The 17,330-nt window shown below is 35.2% G+C and overlaps 1 protein-coding gene across 1 annotated transcript; it reads right to left on the bottom strand.

Moving 5' to 3' along the window:
* Positions 1-10,615: 10,615 nt before the first annotated feature.
* LOC110909942 (60S ribosomal protein L19-3) lies at positions 10,616-16,002 on the bottom strand. The gene is made up of 5 exons (XM_022154662.2): positions 15,800-16,002; positions 13,255-13,377; positions 12,168-12,481; positions 11,432-11,496; positions 10,616-10,856 (listed from the first exon to the last, which is right to left on the bottom strand). The coding sequence occupies exons 1-5, from the start codon at positions 15,909-15,911 to the stop codon at positions 10,832-10,834; spliced, it is 639 nt and encodes a 212-aa protein (XP_022010354.1). The 5' UTR covers positions 15,912-16,002; the 3' UTR covers positions 10,616-10,831.
* Between the last annotated feature and the right edge of the window lie 1,328 nt (positions 16,003-17,330).

Genomic DNA, 17,330 nt, shown 5'->3' with positions numbered 1-17,330 from the left:
GTTATACGGGCGTATAGCATACGCCCGCCCACTGTATATTGGCGTATACGGTGATTTGAAAAGATGAAATGACTGATATGACATGAAGGGGTACGTTCAGTAAAAAAAATAGAACCGTTTAGAAAAAAAGACGTTTTGTTTTTAAGGAGTTAGTGGTGTCGAATCGGTTTTAATTATGGGTTAAAGTCAAAACTTAGTACCTATAATAGGTTGTTAGCAGTTTTGTTTTGCTGTTAATAGGGAAGGTGGTTCAGTTGTAACTAAGTTAACTTTCGGTTGTAGGTCTGGGTCATATACACATTTCAGTTAGTAAGGCAAAAAATCGGAGCAAAAGTAATATATTGTTTGTAAAACGTGGTAACAGTTGTTTTTGTTAATTATATAATATAAAAATAAGTTTGAGCGTTGGCGACGGCTCGATTGGTAAAAAAAAATCATAGCCGAACCATTGGTTGTTCGCTTGTTCAGTTGATTCGCAGTTGTCCTATGTATATATGCTTAACGCACCCCATGTAAGAGAGAGTAGAATGATGATGTGACTGCTTCAGTAGGGGAGTGGATAAATTCAGTAAAAACCATAAGAGGGGTACGTTTAGCACAACTCTTTTTCTGTTTTTATTTAGAGTCAACTATATTTATGCCTTTATGGTGATTATATAAGATATACAAGAAAGGTGTCCATGGCTTTATAGCCTAGTGGCATCTTGGAGGTGGGATAAGACTTTGGGACCAATAGGTCCTGGGTTCGATTCTCACAAAGGGGTTTTTCCCATATTCATTGGGTTTCCTCCTGAATTGGTGTATAGGCATTATGCCTAGTGGAGATGGATATGATCGGGTGGTTCCGCTAGTGGCACGATGATACTCCATTGATCCAAATTTGCCGTTCAAAAAAAAAAACAAGAAAGGTGATTAAGACATGGCAACCGTCATTAATGTTTGCTAATCATATGTTAATCATAATCATGAAAAAATTGTGTCGGTAACAAGCCATCCCCCCTCCTGTCACTTTCTAATTTAAACAACACTCATAATATGTTCACTAAACATTATTAATTTAATGAGAAATAGGAGATTAATATGCGTGTCTATGATGCACAGGTTGCTCATGTTTACTGTATTGGTGGTTGGGTTATTGTTGATAGTGATATTGTACCAAGGGATGGGGTATGAATGGGTTCAAAACCGCAATGGTTTGGAATCAATAACCGGGCGTAGGATAGGATACGAGTTTGATACATGGTCGGTCTCAAACATGACCATGAACAAGAGTGTCAAATGTCAATCGTATTGGGTTGGCGGGTTTCGGATTCGATTGTTCAACTGAAACACGAGTCCCATGTATTTTTTTCGTGTCAAGAACATCAACCATAACCCTCAACCGTAACCCGCACACACTTAATTCATGTAACCCCTACACAATCTATGTAACCCATTTATCTGAACACGTCAAATGGATCCGCGGGTAGTTTGGTAATCACATGTGTGAACTTTTGAAAAGTTACCCCTTTTTTGTTTGACAACATTTACCCGACCCTTTGTGTGAGTAACCGCTTTCTTCTTCTATTCGACAAGAGGTGAATGACCGTAATGCCCTTGATGAAGATATCTTAGTGTGTCCGGGTACATGTTACCAACATATATAACATATCGTATCCTGTATCCTCTATCTGGATTAGCGATAGTCCTAAGTAACCCCGTATAAAGATTCTTAACTTTTAGAAAATATTTGTTTGTATGCTCCACGACAATTACCCTATGGATAGCGCGAATAACCACCTTCTTCTAAGGATCACGAAGTAAATAGTAAAATGACCAAAATACCCTTGACGAGGATATCTCTGTGTGTGTGTATGAACATGGTTATACAAGGATGATGATAGATGTATGAAGAAGGTAGTCCCCTAGAAAAGAACATTTCTTTTACAGCTAGCTAGCTTTCATCTTCCAACACATGGGACCATACATATTCATATTCATATTCCACCATTCGAATCTTACAGTTGTTTTCACATGTACAATCATCAATGCACGAATTACAATGAAAAAATAATTCAATCCATCCGTACAAATCTGACAAAAAAATTATGTTCCTTTACATGTATTTCACATGGACAATTATCAACCACAATATGACCATAGTTTCAATCAAATGGGTCCCATCTGTTAAATGTCATTTTAGTCCGAATGGTTTAATAACTTTTTATCACTCGTAATCGCGTAAACACATGCGTCTTTTTTCGCCCACTAGCGAAGCAAGTTTTGTTTATTTATTACATATAAAACAACATCCAGTTTGTTTGGGAGTATATGACAGATACTTCATACTTGTTTCTATCTACACCTCCCTTCTTCACACACCATACACTTCGTTACAAACATGTGCGCTATGTTAATATGTTTCGCTACCTGCTAAGCTAGGGGACGTGTGAAGTCCATTACGCTAGCGAATCAAGACCATGCATTTTGAGCGAAAGGTACTTTTATACGCTAGCGAGGACCATAATGCGAAGGAGACACTTTGGTTTAGATGTTTAAGATATATATAATGTATAATTCATCAGGAGTCCGTAAAGGGCAAGTCTCGTGAGTTCCTTTTATAAAAATGTATGAAAAATGTGATACCTTTGGAACTTTTACCTCTAATGAAAAGATGAGGCAAGGATAGAGAAACATGTTTGCACTATTAAAAGTAAGAATCATATCTTTTGGAGATATTGTGACCAATGAACTATTAAAATATTTTTATCTTTTAAAAAAAATATAAATATAAAATCTATACTCTCTCAATGATTAGATTTTCTCGTCCCAAAACACATGAGTTGTTGTGTTAGAACACTTGCCACACAAATGGCATAGGTATGGTAACCTGAAACTCGAAACATATTGGATGATATTCGAGTAAGGAACCAGGTATGGACAGATAAAAAAATCATGGGTTCGGTACAGATGTGGTATTCAATGATACCTAGTCTGATTACCCAAAATCATATATATCAGTTTACCCGAAACATATTGCCGAATGCCGAACAAACAACCAATAAATTATTTTTTTTTAATTTTTTTTTTCTACTTGCCCCTCATCTAGTAATGCATCATTCAAGTACTTTCATTATGTGGAAAATGAATTAATTTTTATTAGATATGTATTTTTGATATCATATGTGTCATGAATGTACCTATTTAAATATATCAAGCATTTTATGGTTGATGATATGTACGTAAATTATCATACGTTTAATTTCGTTGTATATATTAAAAATATAGAATTATGTAAATATTTGAATGATAACAAAAAGAAATCTACATGAAAATCCCAACGGTTATCTTTGACAAACAAACAGGTATGCCCGATTCCCGTATGTATGCCCGATAGCCAACAGGTACCTGGAAAAAAAAAACCCAACAGGCGGGTACCTCTACGTCAGTTCTGAGATCGCAGACTGGTGGTCACGAGGTGGAGAAAGGTGATTGGGGAAAACTTGTTTCTGTACCAATTTGGGCTCGTCAACGCTAAAAGATCTTTTCGGAACACAAGGTCAAGAATCCATAACGCAAGATTTCGAACTAACAAGTAATCACATGATCCAAATGAACGAGAGAAAGTACACCTTGCGGATATAAACAATAAAATAACCATCATCGAATTCGTAATACTCCCATATGCATATAGTAAGAACACAACAATCACATAAGATTGCGGATTGTGCTAAACGTATCCAACTATCCACCCATCTCACAAACTTAGGAAATGGCCTCCCATAAAAAAAATTGCTCCTGCATGGGAGATATGTTCGGAAGGGGTACGGTTAGACATACTCGCACAAATCGATCAAACGTTAGTATCTACCTTAAATGTTAAATCAGCCACAATTTAAATATTTTTAAGATGACCCGATTTTAATAAATACTTTACTCCACAACACATAAAACATCGCAACATGTAACACACAACACATAACACATTGTTAATAAATACTTTACTCCATACTCATAACACATGGGGTTAGGTTATTATCGTACAATATGTACGCGCTCATCTCAGCCGTCAGATATTCATCCCATGTTGAAATCGCATGTCGGTTTTTTGTAACAGTTTCGCATATTGGTTTTTTAACATGCGATTTTATCAAAATTACCAACATGCGAAATTGTTACAAAAACCAACATGCGATTTCATCAAAATTATCACATGTGATTTCATCAATGCACATGCAAAATTGTTACAAAAACCAACATGCGATTTCAACAAAATTATCACATGCAATTTCATCCATACTATTTTATAACATGCGATTTCACATCACGTACATTACGTACGTTAAGGCATTTTGTACAATAAAAGAAAAAGAACCTCGACTGAAGGGTTACTCAACTTTTAAAAAAATATATATTTTTTTAGTAAACTTTATTCTCAAAACTAATATGTGGTTTTGGCTTAGGTCATCAATGCCATTATGACTTATATGTGAATAGATATGCCAAACTTGTTGTCTATACTAATAGAACCTATACGATCTATAGTAAAAGCAATTATTTTTGCGACACTTATTAGTGACATTAATGACGTATGTGCTATAAAATCCAAACATATAGGCTAAGGCCAAGTAGCCAACCCTCTTAAGTAACTCATAAATGAAACAAAAAGGAAAAATAGGTTAGATTAGAGTCAAACATGGAGTCGCTTGATGGTGTACTTGTAATTTGCCATTTTGATGTCAAATATGATTTTTAAAAAAGATGATCAAAATTTGTTTATATATTCGGTCATTCAATGTAATAACTTTTACGTGTGGAGTTTACTTTACTTAGGTTGTTAATCGTGTCAAGTTGACAGTTTACGAATTGAAGTATGCAACTTGAACACGACCTATGTTATTTCAGTTACGGAACCAGAAAGATTTAGTTAGAGGGTCATCATAAGCTTATATTCTATACTGGTTCAAATTAGGGGGTCCATCTCTAAGTTTGTTCTATAAAAACTCAAAATTTATAAATAAAAATTCAAAAAGTTTCGGTGACCGGAGGGTCAACGGACCCTCTTGACCCCCCTCTGGTTCCGCCCATGATTATTCATGTCAAAGATTTCAATAATAACCCACACACATATAAAATTCGAGTCAACTCGGACACGACCACTTTAACCTATAATCATGTTTGACGAGTTGTACGTGGGTTGTCGCTAACCTGTTTTGTTTAAGGGTGAAGGGAGTGGTTAAACAGGTGAAAGTGGCAAACTTTAAAATGGACCAATCACAGAGTGTCATGTCAGAGAGGGTAAAAAGTTTAAACTTTGCTGAAAAATGTTGGCAATGGTTTAGACACTTGAAAGTGGCAAACTTTTTTTATTTTTTTATCTTTAAACACCCCTTCACCACCACCACCACCGGTTCCACCACCACCACCACCCTCAAAATCAACCCACCCTTATCACCTCCACAACCACCGGTTCCACCTCCATCACCACCCGCCACCACCACCACCTGTTCACCACCACCGGTTCCCCACCTCCTGTTCACCACCACCACCTCCTGTTCATCACCACCGGTTCCACCACCTCCTGTTCACTACCGCCGTAGCAACACCACCACCGCCACCGGAAACCACCGCCACCAGCCGCCGTAGCACGGAAAAACATGCTCCAATCATTATTGCCCCCCTCTCTCTCTTCTTTGGTCACTCGGCAAAGGTATACCGAGTTGTTTGGTTTGCCAAGCGGCAAAGGTGGCCGGCGGCGGTGTTGCCGCGCGGCAAACACCTTTGCCGAGTGGTTTCCCGCACCACTCCCTTCACCCTAAGTGTGATAAGTAGATGGTACGATTGGAAATTACAAGTACATCTTCAGAAAAGAAAAAAAAACAACTATTGATAATTGAAAGTGGATCTTCAGAAAAATAGATAGTGGAAAAAACGAAAATAAAATTATCAACCTTTCATAAAAGAAAAGGTTATTGAATTTAAATAACTCAAACTTTCATCATTAGGCCGATAGCACTACCAGCTTACGAAATGTATCACTCCACTCCCAACTTTTAATTTATTTTCGTTTGACACTCCCAAACTACCCTAACCCAATTAGTTTTTTGCTAGTGTGGCACTTGTTTAGTGATGTGGCATTTTTAATGATGCGGCACATATTTAGTGAAACGGCAGTTGACGTGGCTTTTTGATGACGTGACATCCGACGTCGGCTAACTACGTTAGGGCTTAGTTAGTTTAAAAGAGCCAAAGGCTAATAATTTAAAATTGAGAGTGGCGTGATAATAACGTTGGTGCAAATCAACTCCTACAAAGTGCATATGTGAAGTCGTTTCACGGTTTTTTTCCCAGTTTTATACATTAGAATACAACCAGTATCAAGACCTGATGTGTTGCTGCCTAGTATAAAATCAAGATAAAAAACTAACGTACGCGTTACATAACAAACATTACATTACAAAACTTCTCTACAACCATTCCAATTGACTGTCTAATAGTTAACAGACGGATGATCAATTAAAACGTACAAAGGTTTTTATTTTTTTACACATTTCATGTGGCGTAAGAAGTTTAGATACATTTTTTTTACACATTTCATTTTTACAGTTTGAAGTTTGTATCACTAACGGGTAAGTAAAGCAAACCGACCTTTAACTTTCTAATTTACATTTTTAACTCACAAAACACTAGGTTTGAAACCCATATATTACATATATTTTTTATGAAAATATTAAATAGTTAGTAGTGAGAATTTAAAAAAATATATATTTTAAGTTTTAAAAAAGAATATAACACTAATAAAGCAATAGAAGAAAAGTTGAAATAAAAAAGCGGAAATTAGAAATCTTGAACTCACATAATTAGGATAAGTGACACAACCAATTACTTATCTATTTGATATATAGAATTATAGATGTGCTAAATCAATAAACCATGTTTATTATGTCAAATACTACAAACTAACGCTAATGAAAAGAATTAACCATTTCAAACCGTCAAACTTTGTCAGTTCAGCTGATCTCTTTTGACACCAAATTTTGGTCAGAATCATTAATACCCTTATTAACTAAGAATTTTTTGTTACAAAAATAACAAATTTGTTTATTACATCCAAAACATGAACATATTAATAAGTAATAAGTAACTAGGGTTAAGACGGGCTCCCGCGTGTTACGTGCCACTTTCTTGTTTCCACATGATTTCCTTTTTGATCTCCAAAGTTAGTTATTAGTTGAGTTAGTGGGGTAGTGGGTTAGATGGTTAACATTGTGATTTCTATTTAAACAGTCTATGTATGTCCATTTCTTATTATGAATGAAAAATATTAAGTCTCAAATTCTCTCTAGATTTCATCTTGTTTCTCTCTATTTTCTGTGGAGCTTGACCCACTTTAACGGGTTATCAATCAAACCAAGTGGTACACATCATTTGGTATCAGAGCCCAAATCAATGAATGAAAATTATTAAAGTCTAATATTCTCTCTAAATTGCTACTCTTGCTTCTTGCTAATTTCTTTTGAGTTTAATCCACTCAACGGATTATCTATCAACCGATTGGTACATAACAATTGGTATCAGAGCGGTCTTGATCCACATCAATGGACGCTCAAACCCAAAGTGAGGAGGAATTTCGCCGGTATGTGAACGAAAAGTGTGTTTGGTATGAGTTCCAAATCAATCATATCATCATTACTCTGCACAAAATTCGCACCGGGTTTCAATCCCTTGAGAACTCCCTAAACCGACATAATCTTTCCACCGAGCCCACCGCATCATCTACGTCAACGCCACCACTGCGTGCTTCCGCCAAAGCACCATCTTCATCGCCTACACCAAAAACTGTTCCGGAACCTGAAACTATACAGCCTCAACAACTGTCTCCACCGCCGGCAAAACTACCGGGTCATAAACCTTGCTTCTTGTTTGCTGCCTCTGTTCCTCATCGCCGGATCCAGAGAGTTGTGTCATCACCACTAAAGACATGTTTGCATGGTTCTGCCTTGTTCTCCAAACACAACAAACAAACTAATAAGTTTGTCTTCTCTCGGTTATTTGGTAAGAAATCATCAAGAATATTTTATTATTTGAAACCAATAGCATGCAACTTTTTTGCATCACTGTCATGGCTTAACCACTTTCACAAGCCAATGAAGTTGCATACCAACAAACCTATGGACGCTGTCAACAAATGGTTTGATTGGCGACCACCATGGCAGGTAGGTGTGACCGCCCCGAATGCCACAGGAAGAACTGAATGGCGGCCACCGTGGTGCACCGCTAATGATCCGACTTCATCCTTGTGGACAAGGATTATTTTGAGTAGGAGGGAATGTTACGTGCCACTTTCTTGTTTCCACATGATTTCCTTTTTGATCTCCAAAGTTAGTTATTAGTTGAGTTAGTGGGGTAGTGGGTTAGATGGTTAACATTGTGATTTCTATTTAAACAGTCTATGTATGTCCATTTCTTATTATGAATGAAAAATATTAAGTCTCAAATTCTCTCTAGATTTCATCTTGTTTCTCTCTATTTTCTGTGGAGCTTGACTAAATTCTCTCAAGTTCTTGTCTATTTTCTTTGGATCAATTGGTTAACGATTTGGTTCGTAACACCGCGTTGCGGCGCGGGTACATCGTAAACATTGAATGGATTAGTCCAAACGTTATATGATGCATTAACCATATGAAAACACACATTTCGACGTATCCAGTTGAACTCAATGTAACATGTATAAGCATTGTGATTGGATCAAACGTAAAGTAAATCAAATTCATATCGAACAACCATAACGTATTCTATGTGATCCAACTCATACATAGAAAATGTAACGGGAATGACGGAAAATATGCACATGTAATCGAAAGGGATTAATTAGAACTTTCGAAAAAAGGGGAGAAAAGAAAACCTTAATTTGACTTCACACAGTTCGAAACAAACTTTACGAAACATACATAAAATAAACACGAAAACATATTATATTTGACATGAATCATTTCCCAAAAGAGTTTACGTCGAAATGCAGAACAACTTGAATTTATACGAAAACGTACATAAAACATGCACGTAAAAATAGTTTCTTTAAACGAAAATGTATTATATTTGACCTGACTCGTCTACAAAAAAATTTTACGTCGGGATGTAGAACAAATCATATTTATACATACCCGTACATAAAATATGCACGTAGAAAATAGTTTTTAAGGAAGTATATAGGTAAACCGAAACAAAATATTAGTAAAAAATTTAATAGGTTAAAAACGTTCGTAAAACCGTGCCAAGTTGCACCAATGCCACAACCACATGACTCTCAACATCGTAAAAATAAAATAGATAAAATGGTAAAAATTACACTAAACGAAAAGCAGACTAAAATCATTGAACCACGCACACCCGTTACAGTGTGTTAATGCGAAGAAACTAACCAGAAACGTAAAATGTAAAAAAATAATAACTTAGTCAATCTAGTACCCGCACGTTGCGGCGAACTTTTCAAAAGGGAAAAAATGGACGCGTTGTGACGGGTCTGTCAAATATAAAAAAAAATAGAGCAAAAAACGTTGAACCTCACATGCACGCTACGACTTGTTAACTCGCAAAATTTAGAACGAAATGTAAAACGAAAAACTTGCGAAAGATAAAAAGTATGGGGGACCAAAGTTGTAAACAATAAAGTGTTGTGTTAAATTACAAAAGATGAAAACTTTGAGTTAGAAGTAAAAAATTTAAAAGGGTTAACATATAAAAGATAAAACTTCTAGATTAAAAGTGAAATATGAAAGGTTTTTTTTTAAAAAAAAAAACTCCCCAAGCTTGGAGTACAACTCCTAATGCACAAAAAAGTTGTTGATTTATATATGAAATAATAAGGGGGTCTTTGAGATTGCTTATTTTATTGAGTTATTAGTTTATTGACTTTGTAAAAAGTTAAAAGGTGTTTGGTATAGAATTATTATGTGAGGGAAAAAGTCAATAAGTCACTTCATTATGACTTATTAACTTTTTCAAAAAGTCATAAGTTATTTTGAAAAGCTAAGCCAAACATGGCATAAGTATAACGATAATATAAGTCGTTTTAGATGCAAATGAGCTACTAGAATACCATAACTATGATTTTTTTCTGTTACAACAATAACGAATTGTCTAGGTAGGGCTAGCCCACTTAGAAGTAGTCTCTTGTTTTGAAAAATTGGTCCAATGGTCAAAAGGTCTAGGTGAAGACGAAGGTTCGATTCCATTTGGCCAATTTCAAGGGACGTGTAGGTGAAGAGACGAATCAGAGTTTTAATCCCGGGTTCGAACCTGACGATGGACGAGAGTTTACAAATTGACACCGAGCAGGGTTGGTTTACACATAAGCTTTTTGCCGTCTAAAAAAAAGAACATGTCACTTAAAGAATAGATCCTAGGTTCAAATCAAACGAGTAGTTTAGATTTAGAAAATAGAGTGGAAGTATCAATAGCTGTTGAAGAAAAGGAAAAACGCAAATGTATTGCTAGGCACAACCTGTGACAGGTCCAGGAATGTTTTAATTGAGGGCAATCAGGGGACTAACCGAACTTTTTAACGAAGGCGTACATGATTTATACCTAAAAATTACACTAAAACTTGTAGATATCTCACTACGCACAATGTCACTAGAAGTTTAAGTAATAATAGATAAACCACATATGGTTGTGCTGATTACATGTTTAGAAACAATGATAATATAGTATAATACAACAGAACAAACATGGTCATACGCAAAATTCATAGATTCAAGAGTTTTAATCTCCATAACAGAAATATTCACTAACAAAATAAAATTAAGACATATAATAAAAAACACAAGAAGCTTCAACGGTTTTAATATCTTCATTTTTTGGATTTCTTTGTTGCCCTAAAAAAATAAATAAATCACATCAAAATAAATTATATAAAAGAGTAAAATAGAAAGATGGTTCCTGTGGTTAACCAAAATTTTTGATTTAGACCCTAATTTTTTAAAAGTACACGGATGGTCCTTGACTCCATGTTTAAACTTTATAAAGTATGCAGTCTCCAACTTTTGCTAAAAGTACACGGATGGTCCCTGTGGTTTGCACTTAGCAATATTTTAGTCCCCGTCGTCTAGTGATTAAATGCGTTACAAAGTGTAAACCAAATGGACCATCCATGTACTTTTGACAAAAACTGGGGACTAAATGAGTTACAAAGTACGTACTTTAAAAAAGACGGGAACTAAATCCAAAAATTTTGTTAGCAACAGGGTCATCCATGTATATAAAATGAATATATACATGTATTAAAAACTAATAATATGTTGAAAATTTTAAGAATCGCAGAGTGCACGTAACCGCTACGTGGATCACATTTCATGCACTATATACAAATGCATTAAGTTCTAGCAGCTCTCAACATATTATTATTGATTATAAAACAAAAGTAACGATAATAAAATCTAATAAAACTTACTGTGTAGGTTGTGCAGCAGGAGCTGCAACTGGGGCGGCGGGTGCAGGTGCTCTTTCCTGCGGACCCTGATTAAGATTAAGTGTTAAAATGACTAATCACATAATTAACCTTTAAGAGTTTAAGTTAGCAGTAAATTAAGGTAACAAATGAGAACAAAAACGAACTTGAAATCAGTATGACTATATATTATGGTGAAAAAACAAAACGAATTAAGGTGCTTTCATCATATTACTAAAAAATTATTGATGTAAAAAAAACTAAGATTATTGATATAAAAAAACTGACTTTAGATTAAAATAAAAAAATCGGTTTAAACAACGTTCAACCTACTCCGCCTATTTTATTATTCTTTTAAACTAAATTATTTTAGTTTGATTATTTAAATAATAGATTGCAAATGCAAAACAGGTTACATACATGCATCAAGCATAGTGGTCAAGTAGGTGACGTTGGGTTGAAGTTGACCGAAATAACTTTTCATCAGTTAATTTTCAATTTCTTAGGATAAAAATGTAAAAAATACAAATTAATTTTAAAATTAAATTACATTGTTTAATATCTAAAATACACTTTAGACTGGCTTCAACAGATTGGAACCTCTTTGACCATTTTAAAAACTGTTCTAACTGTTTGACGACCCGCTTGACCTTTTTAACCCACTAGAAATGAAACAAAGCCCAAACCAATCAATTTCTAAATCAACGAATAACAGTAAAATAAATAAATAATTAAATACCTGAGCGAAACGTTCTTCTCTTCGGGCCAATTTCCTTTCTCTGCTAGCCTTGTTCTTAGCACGTTTGGCCTCAAACTGGTCGGATAACGTCTTCTCACGGGCCTTTTCAGCCTTTGATTTGTGAATGCTCTCCATTAACACACGTTTGTTCTTGAAAACATTACCTTTGACTTTCATGTACATATCATGGTACATATGTTTGTCAATCTTCTTGGCTTCACGGTACTTGCGAAGCAAACGTCTCAACACCCTCATTCTTCTCATCCATAGAATCTTAGTTGGCAGCCTTGCCTCTCGGGTACCCTTACGCTTACCTGAGGGTGAGTTGCGTAATAACTAATAATATCTTTTGAAAAAAAAATCTACAATTGGTGAATAGGAAGTGAGATATTCGTTTAACAAAAAGTACAGCTGTGTGAGTACTTACAATATATAAAAGGTATACTTAGATTACATACTTGTAAAAGTTTATAAATCGACTTATATCCATTGAAATTTCAAAACGTTTGATATGTCCATCCAAAAAACGTAATTATCCAAATCCACACGATAACATTTTTAGCTAACATAGTTGTAACACCATTTATCTATTTAATAAAAGAGTAAAGTACACGGATGGCCCCTGTGGTTTACCAGAATTTTGGATTTTGTCACTAGATTTCCAAAAGTACACGGATGGTCCATGTGGTTTGCACTTTGTAATGCATTTAGTCCCCAATTTTGCCACAATTCACATGGATTGTCCCTGTGGTTTGCACTTTGTAACGCATTTAGTCACTAACTTGGACATGCTGAAACCTTTGGATTTGTTGGCTAGTGACTAAATGTTTTACAAAGTGCAAACCACAGGAACCATCCGTGTACTTTTACAAAGCTAGAGACCAAATCCAAAATTTTGGTAAATCACAGGAACCATCCGTGTACTTTTACAAAGCTAGAGACCAAATCCTAATGAAATTATAGATTATTTATACATCATTAACAAGCAGTGACCTTGTACAGGCTACATCATGAAGCGCATACAAAAACATCTTGTACTGTGAGATGCATACAACTCTACAAGTGCTAGTTGAAATTTAAAAATTACCATATCCTGAATGACGGCCTTTCCTTTTGGCTTCTTTCATGCGACGTGCCCGAGATCTGGAGTGAATTTTGGTTGGCTTCCTAATGATAAAACCATCCTTGACCAACTTCCTGATGTTTTGACCTGCAGTCGTAATGCAAAGAAATGATGGTGAACATTAATCGAATATAAATGCACAACAAAAAACAAAGCAAAAACATGAAAACGGTCGTCATCCAATCAAACAATAAGAGAAAGTCACAACATAATTATAATGAAAATTGGCTAGCATTTAGCTATCAGATGTTTGTACAGCCTAACAAGCTGAGATAGATATTTACAATCTTACAGACAAGCTAAATTGCTGTCTGGTTTGTCGGTAGGCATGAGACTATGGGTTCAAAAGTAATATATTTTGTTATAATTTGGGGTTATAGGTTTAAGAAAACCCAATCAAATATAGAACTAGAAAAAAACTGTGTGAGTGGTGGGTTTACAATCCTTTCCCTGCATCAATGCACATAGCACAAATCACTATTTGTCACTCCGTTATCGAGTTGTAACTCATTCTACTTCTCACTGATCAAACCCCACGTTGAAATCCTAATACGCAGCAGTCCCTTGGTAGTGTCTTAGTCTTCTGCCATACACAGTGCCTTTTCATTATAATTTCATCTCATATATACCTGGTTTATTCAAACTCCTAGAAACTTACAGTCTCCAATCCCCACTACTAAGCTCACCAGCAATCACCATTCAAAGTACTGGAATATGTTCACTCGACCTATGCATATATTCGCAATGCTAATCTCATTATTGCTTCGAATAATATGAATCAGATAGATCAGTTCATGCACGCCACTCACCTTGATTTCAAATCTCATGTTCCTTTGTGTCAACAAAAACTGTGCTTCGGAGACCAGAAAGAGTTGAGTTGAAGTACATGTTTTATCTGACTGTGGGAAACGGTAGGGTTGCTCTCTCAGATTTTAAGAAAGGAATGGAGAATAAGGCTACATTTATTCAGTCATTCTACAAAACAAACACCACCTAAAAGACAAATCTTCCTATAATTTGCACTATCCAAAGTTTGAAACACAACTATGGGATGATTACACCAACTTTCACATAAAAACAAACCGCTTATTTATGTATGAAGTACTTGTTACAAGTTACAACCTATAAGGCTATAAATAATGATTAGAAAAGAACATGTAAAAGAATAAAAAAATAGTTATTCATAGAACCAAAAACATCTCTATATAGCTCATTTGTAGAATGTAATGTTATATGGCAAAGAACAATCAAATCAGGTGAACAGACAACGATAAATCAGTAAGAACAAATCATATGTAATAGGTCTAATTTACAAGCAGCAACCAATCGTATAATCATAAATCATAACATACATATGGTATACGCAAATCGAAACTAATAAGCTCAATTTACGAAACATCAACCGATTCTATGATCATAACAGCAGTAGAAATATCAATAGCTGATCACCAAAATGTTAACCATGTGCATGAACAAAGTGCATGAAGCTTAACTTGTGATCAATAAATGCTTCTATCATAACTATACAATACAAATAATGAAAACAGCTCACAGAAAAGTTCACCAAATAGCTAATCGATGATGATGAAAATTATAATAACAATACATATAATGACATCACAATCGCAAGTGCTAAATCTAATCTACACCAATTCTAAGATCATGACAGAAATACAGATAACGATAGCATATCATCAAAACGTTAGCCAGATGCATAAATAAGTGCAATAAGCTCGACTTATGAACAACAACTGCTTCTATCATCCCTATATCAATACAGAAAAAGATAACGGCTCAAAAGTAAGTTCGACATATGCATAAACAAAGCGTAATAAGCTCAAGTTATGAATAATAACCGCTTCTATCATAACTACATCAATACAGAAAGTGAAAACAACTCACAAATCACAAATAGGTTCGACAGATGCATAAACAAAGTGCAATAAGCTCAACTTATGAACAATAAATGCTTCTATCATCACTATATCAATTATCAATACAGATAGTGAAAACAGCTCACAAATAGGTTAATCAGATGCATAAACAGAATGTAATAAGTTCAACTTACGAACAATAACCGCTTCTATCATCACTATACCAATACAAAAGGTGAAAACAGATCACAAAACGTTCGTCAGATGCATAAACAAAAACGGAATAAGCTCAACGTATGAACAATAACCGCTTCTATCATAATTATATCAATACATAAAGTGAAAATAGCTCACAAATCACAAATAGGTTCCATAGATGCATAAACAAAGAGAAATAAGCTTAAAAAGTGAACAGTAACTAAGCATATCATCAGAATGCATATACAAAAAGTGAAAACAGCTCACAAATCACAAATAGGTTCGACCAATGCATAAACAAAGTGTAATAAGCTCAACTAATGAACGATAACTGATTATATGTTTATATCATCAGAATACATGTTCAGAAAGCGAAAACAGATGATAATTAGGTTTTCTAGATAGCTAATGAGTGATGATGAAGAAGAGGAACATACGAGAGTTAGCCATGGAGATCTCATTGCCTTCATTTGGATCGAGCCAGACCTTGCCTCTGCCGCACTTGAGGACGCTAGCGGCGAGCCGCTTCTGTAGCTTCAGCGACACCATCTCCTCCTCCTCTTCACGGCGGCGAACCAGAGGATTAGGGTTTTGCGTGATGGATAATGTTATATCAGTTATTCAGTGTCGATCGTTTGTTAAACGAATGGGCTTGCTGATGGTGCTTCTAAACAAATGGCGGCCCACTGGGCTTTGTATTGTTGGGTCCAATGGGCTTTGGCTTATAAGGTTTTGTTATAGCAAGCCACAAGGTATATAACATCGACCAAGATAGAAAATTAGAAACCAACAAACCATATCCTAGAGTAGAGTATGCATCAAAAATCGTTGTGTTGTGGTGGGTTAGTTATGATAGAGGTTGGAGCGACGGATGGCGGTGGTGCTGAGAGATGGAATGATGGTGGAGGTTGGGTGCGTTCATTAGGTTGTTGTTGTCGACTTGTCGTTGTCACGGAAAAAGAAAAAGAGGGAGGAGGGTGAGTGAGGTGTTAATAGTTTTGAAAGTCTTTTTCATTAACATCAAGCGAATTTTGATTACCATGAAACAAAATATGTACTCCCAGCAAGTATAGTTAGAAGAATATCACAAGTACGTCAGAAAAAAGGCAAATACACACTTATAACGAACTACATCTACATCAAAACTATACCAATGACTCCAACTAATGCGATTTAACTTGGACATGTTATTAATCCAAATATACGTAGTTTATTGAATATCATCCACAGTTTTGAAGCACGACATCACCTTTCCTTTGAACACCCTATCATCTTGTCCTAGCCATAATTTTCGGTCTAAGTTATTATTACAGCATGTCAAGAGTTTTATTTAGTAAAAGATGTGTTTGGATAGAAATCATGTTTCTAAATAGAAACTAAATCTTTTGATTGTTTTTGGATAGAAATATGAAAATCAAGAAAGATTGAAGCAGACAGATGCTTATTTCTTGGAAAGTTTAGAGTTTTAGAGAAAGGAGGAAATGGGGAAGAAATTATTGGTTGGTGTTTGGGATTGGCATATGGTTTTGTGCTTCGGTAAGTTTTTTTTTTTTTTTTTTTTTTGTGAGAGGCTTCAACAGGTCTGACTGAACAGAGGACATGCTGGAGGGGGTTTTGCTCATCGGAAAACACCGAAGTTGAAGATGCGATGGTGATGGTGCTTCGACCGTACCTCTCCTGCTGCTTCCATCTCTTGGTTTTAGAAAGCTTTGAGTTAACAGTAATGGTCTTAGAGCTTTAACTATGATACGACGAACAATTGAAACATTTGAAAATTAATTGGTTTTAAGGATGAAGACAGTTGAAGTTAGTGTTAAATCTTATGTGTCTTCTTAAGTAATTTTATGTTTCAGTATTATAAAAAGCGTACTTTAGGTTTTAGTTGTTTTGTTGATCAATTGTACTAGATGTTACGAATCATTAATCCATTAGTTCCATTAAATAAGGATTAGATTTGTATTATAAAAT

This window comes from Helianthus annuus, chromosome 15 (genome assembly GCF_002127325.2).
Source record: "Helianthus annuus cultivar XRQ/B chromosome 15, HanXRQr2.0-SUNRISE, whole genome shotgun sequence".
Lineage (NCBI taxonomy): Eukaryota > Viridiplantae > Streptophyta > Magnoliopsida > Asterales > Asteraceae > Helianthus > Helianthus annuus.
This window is presented reverse-complemented; position numbering and strand designations above follow the sequence as displayed.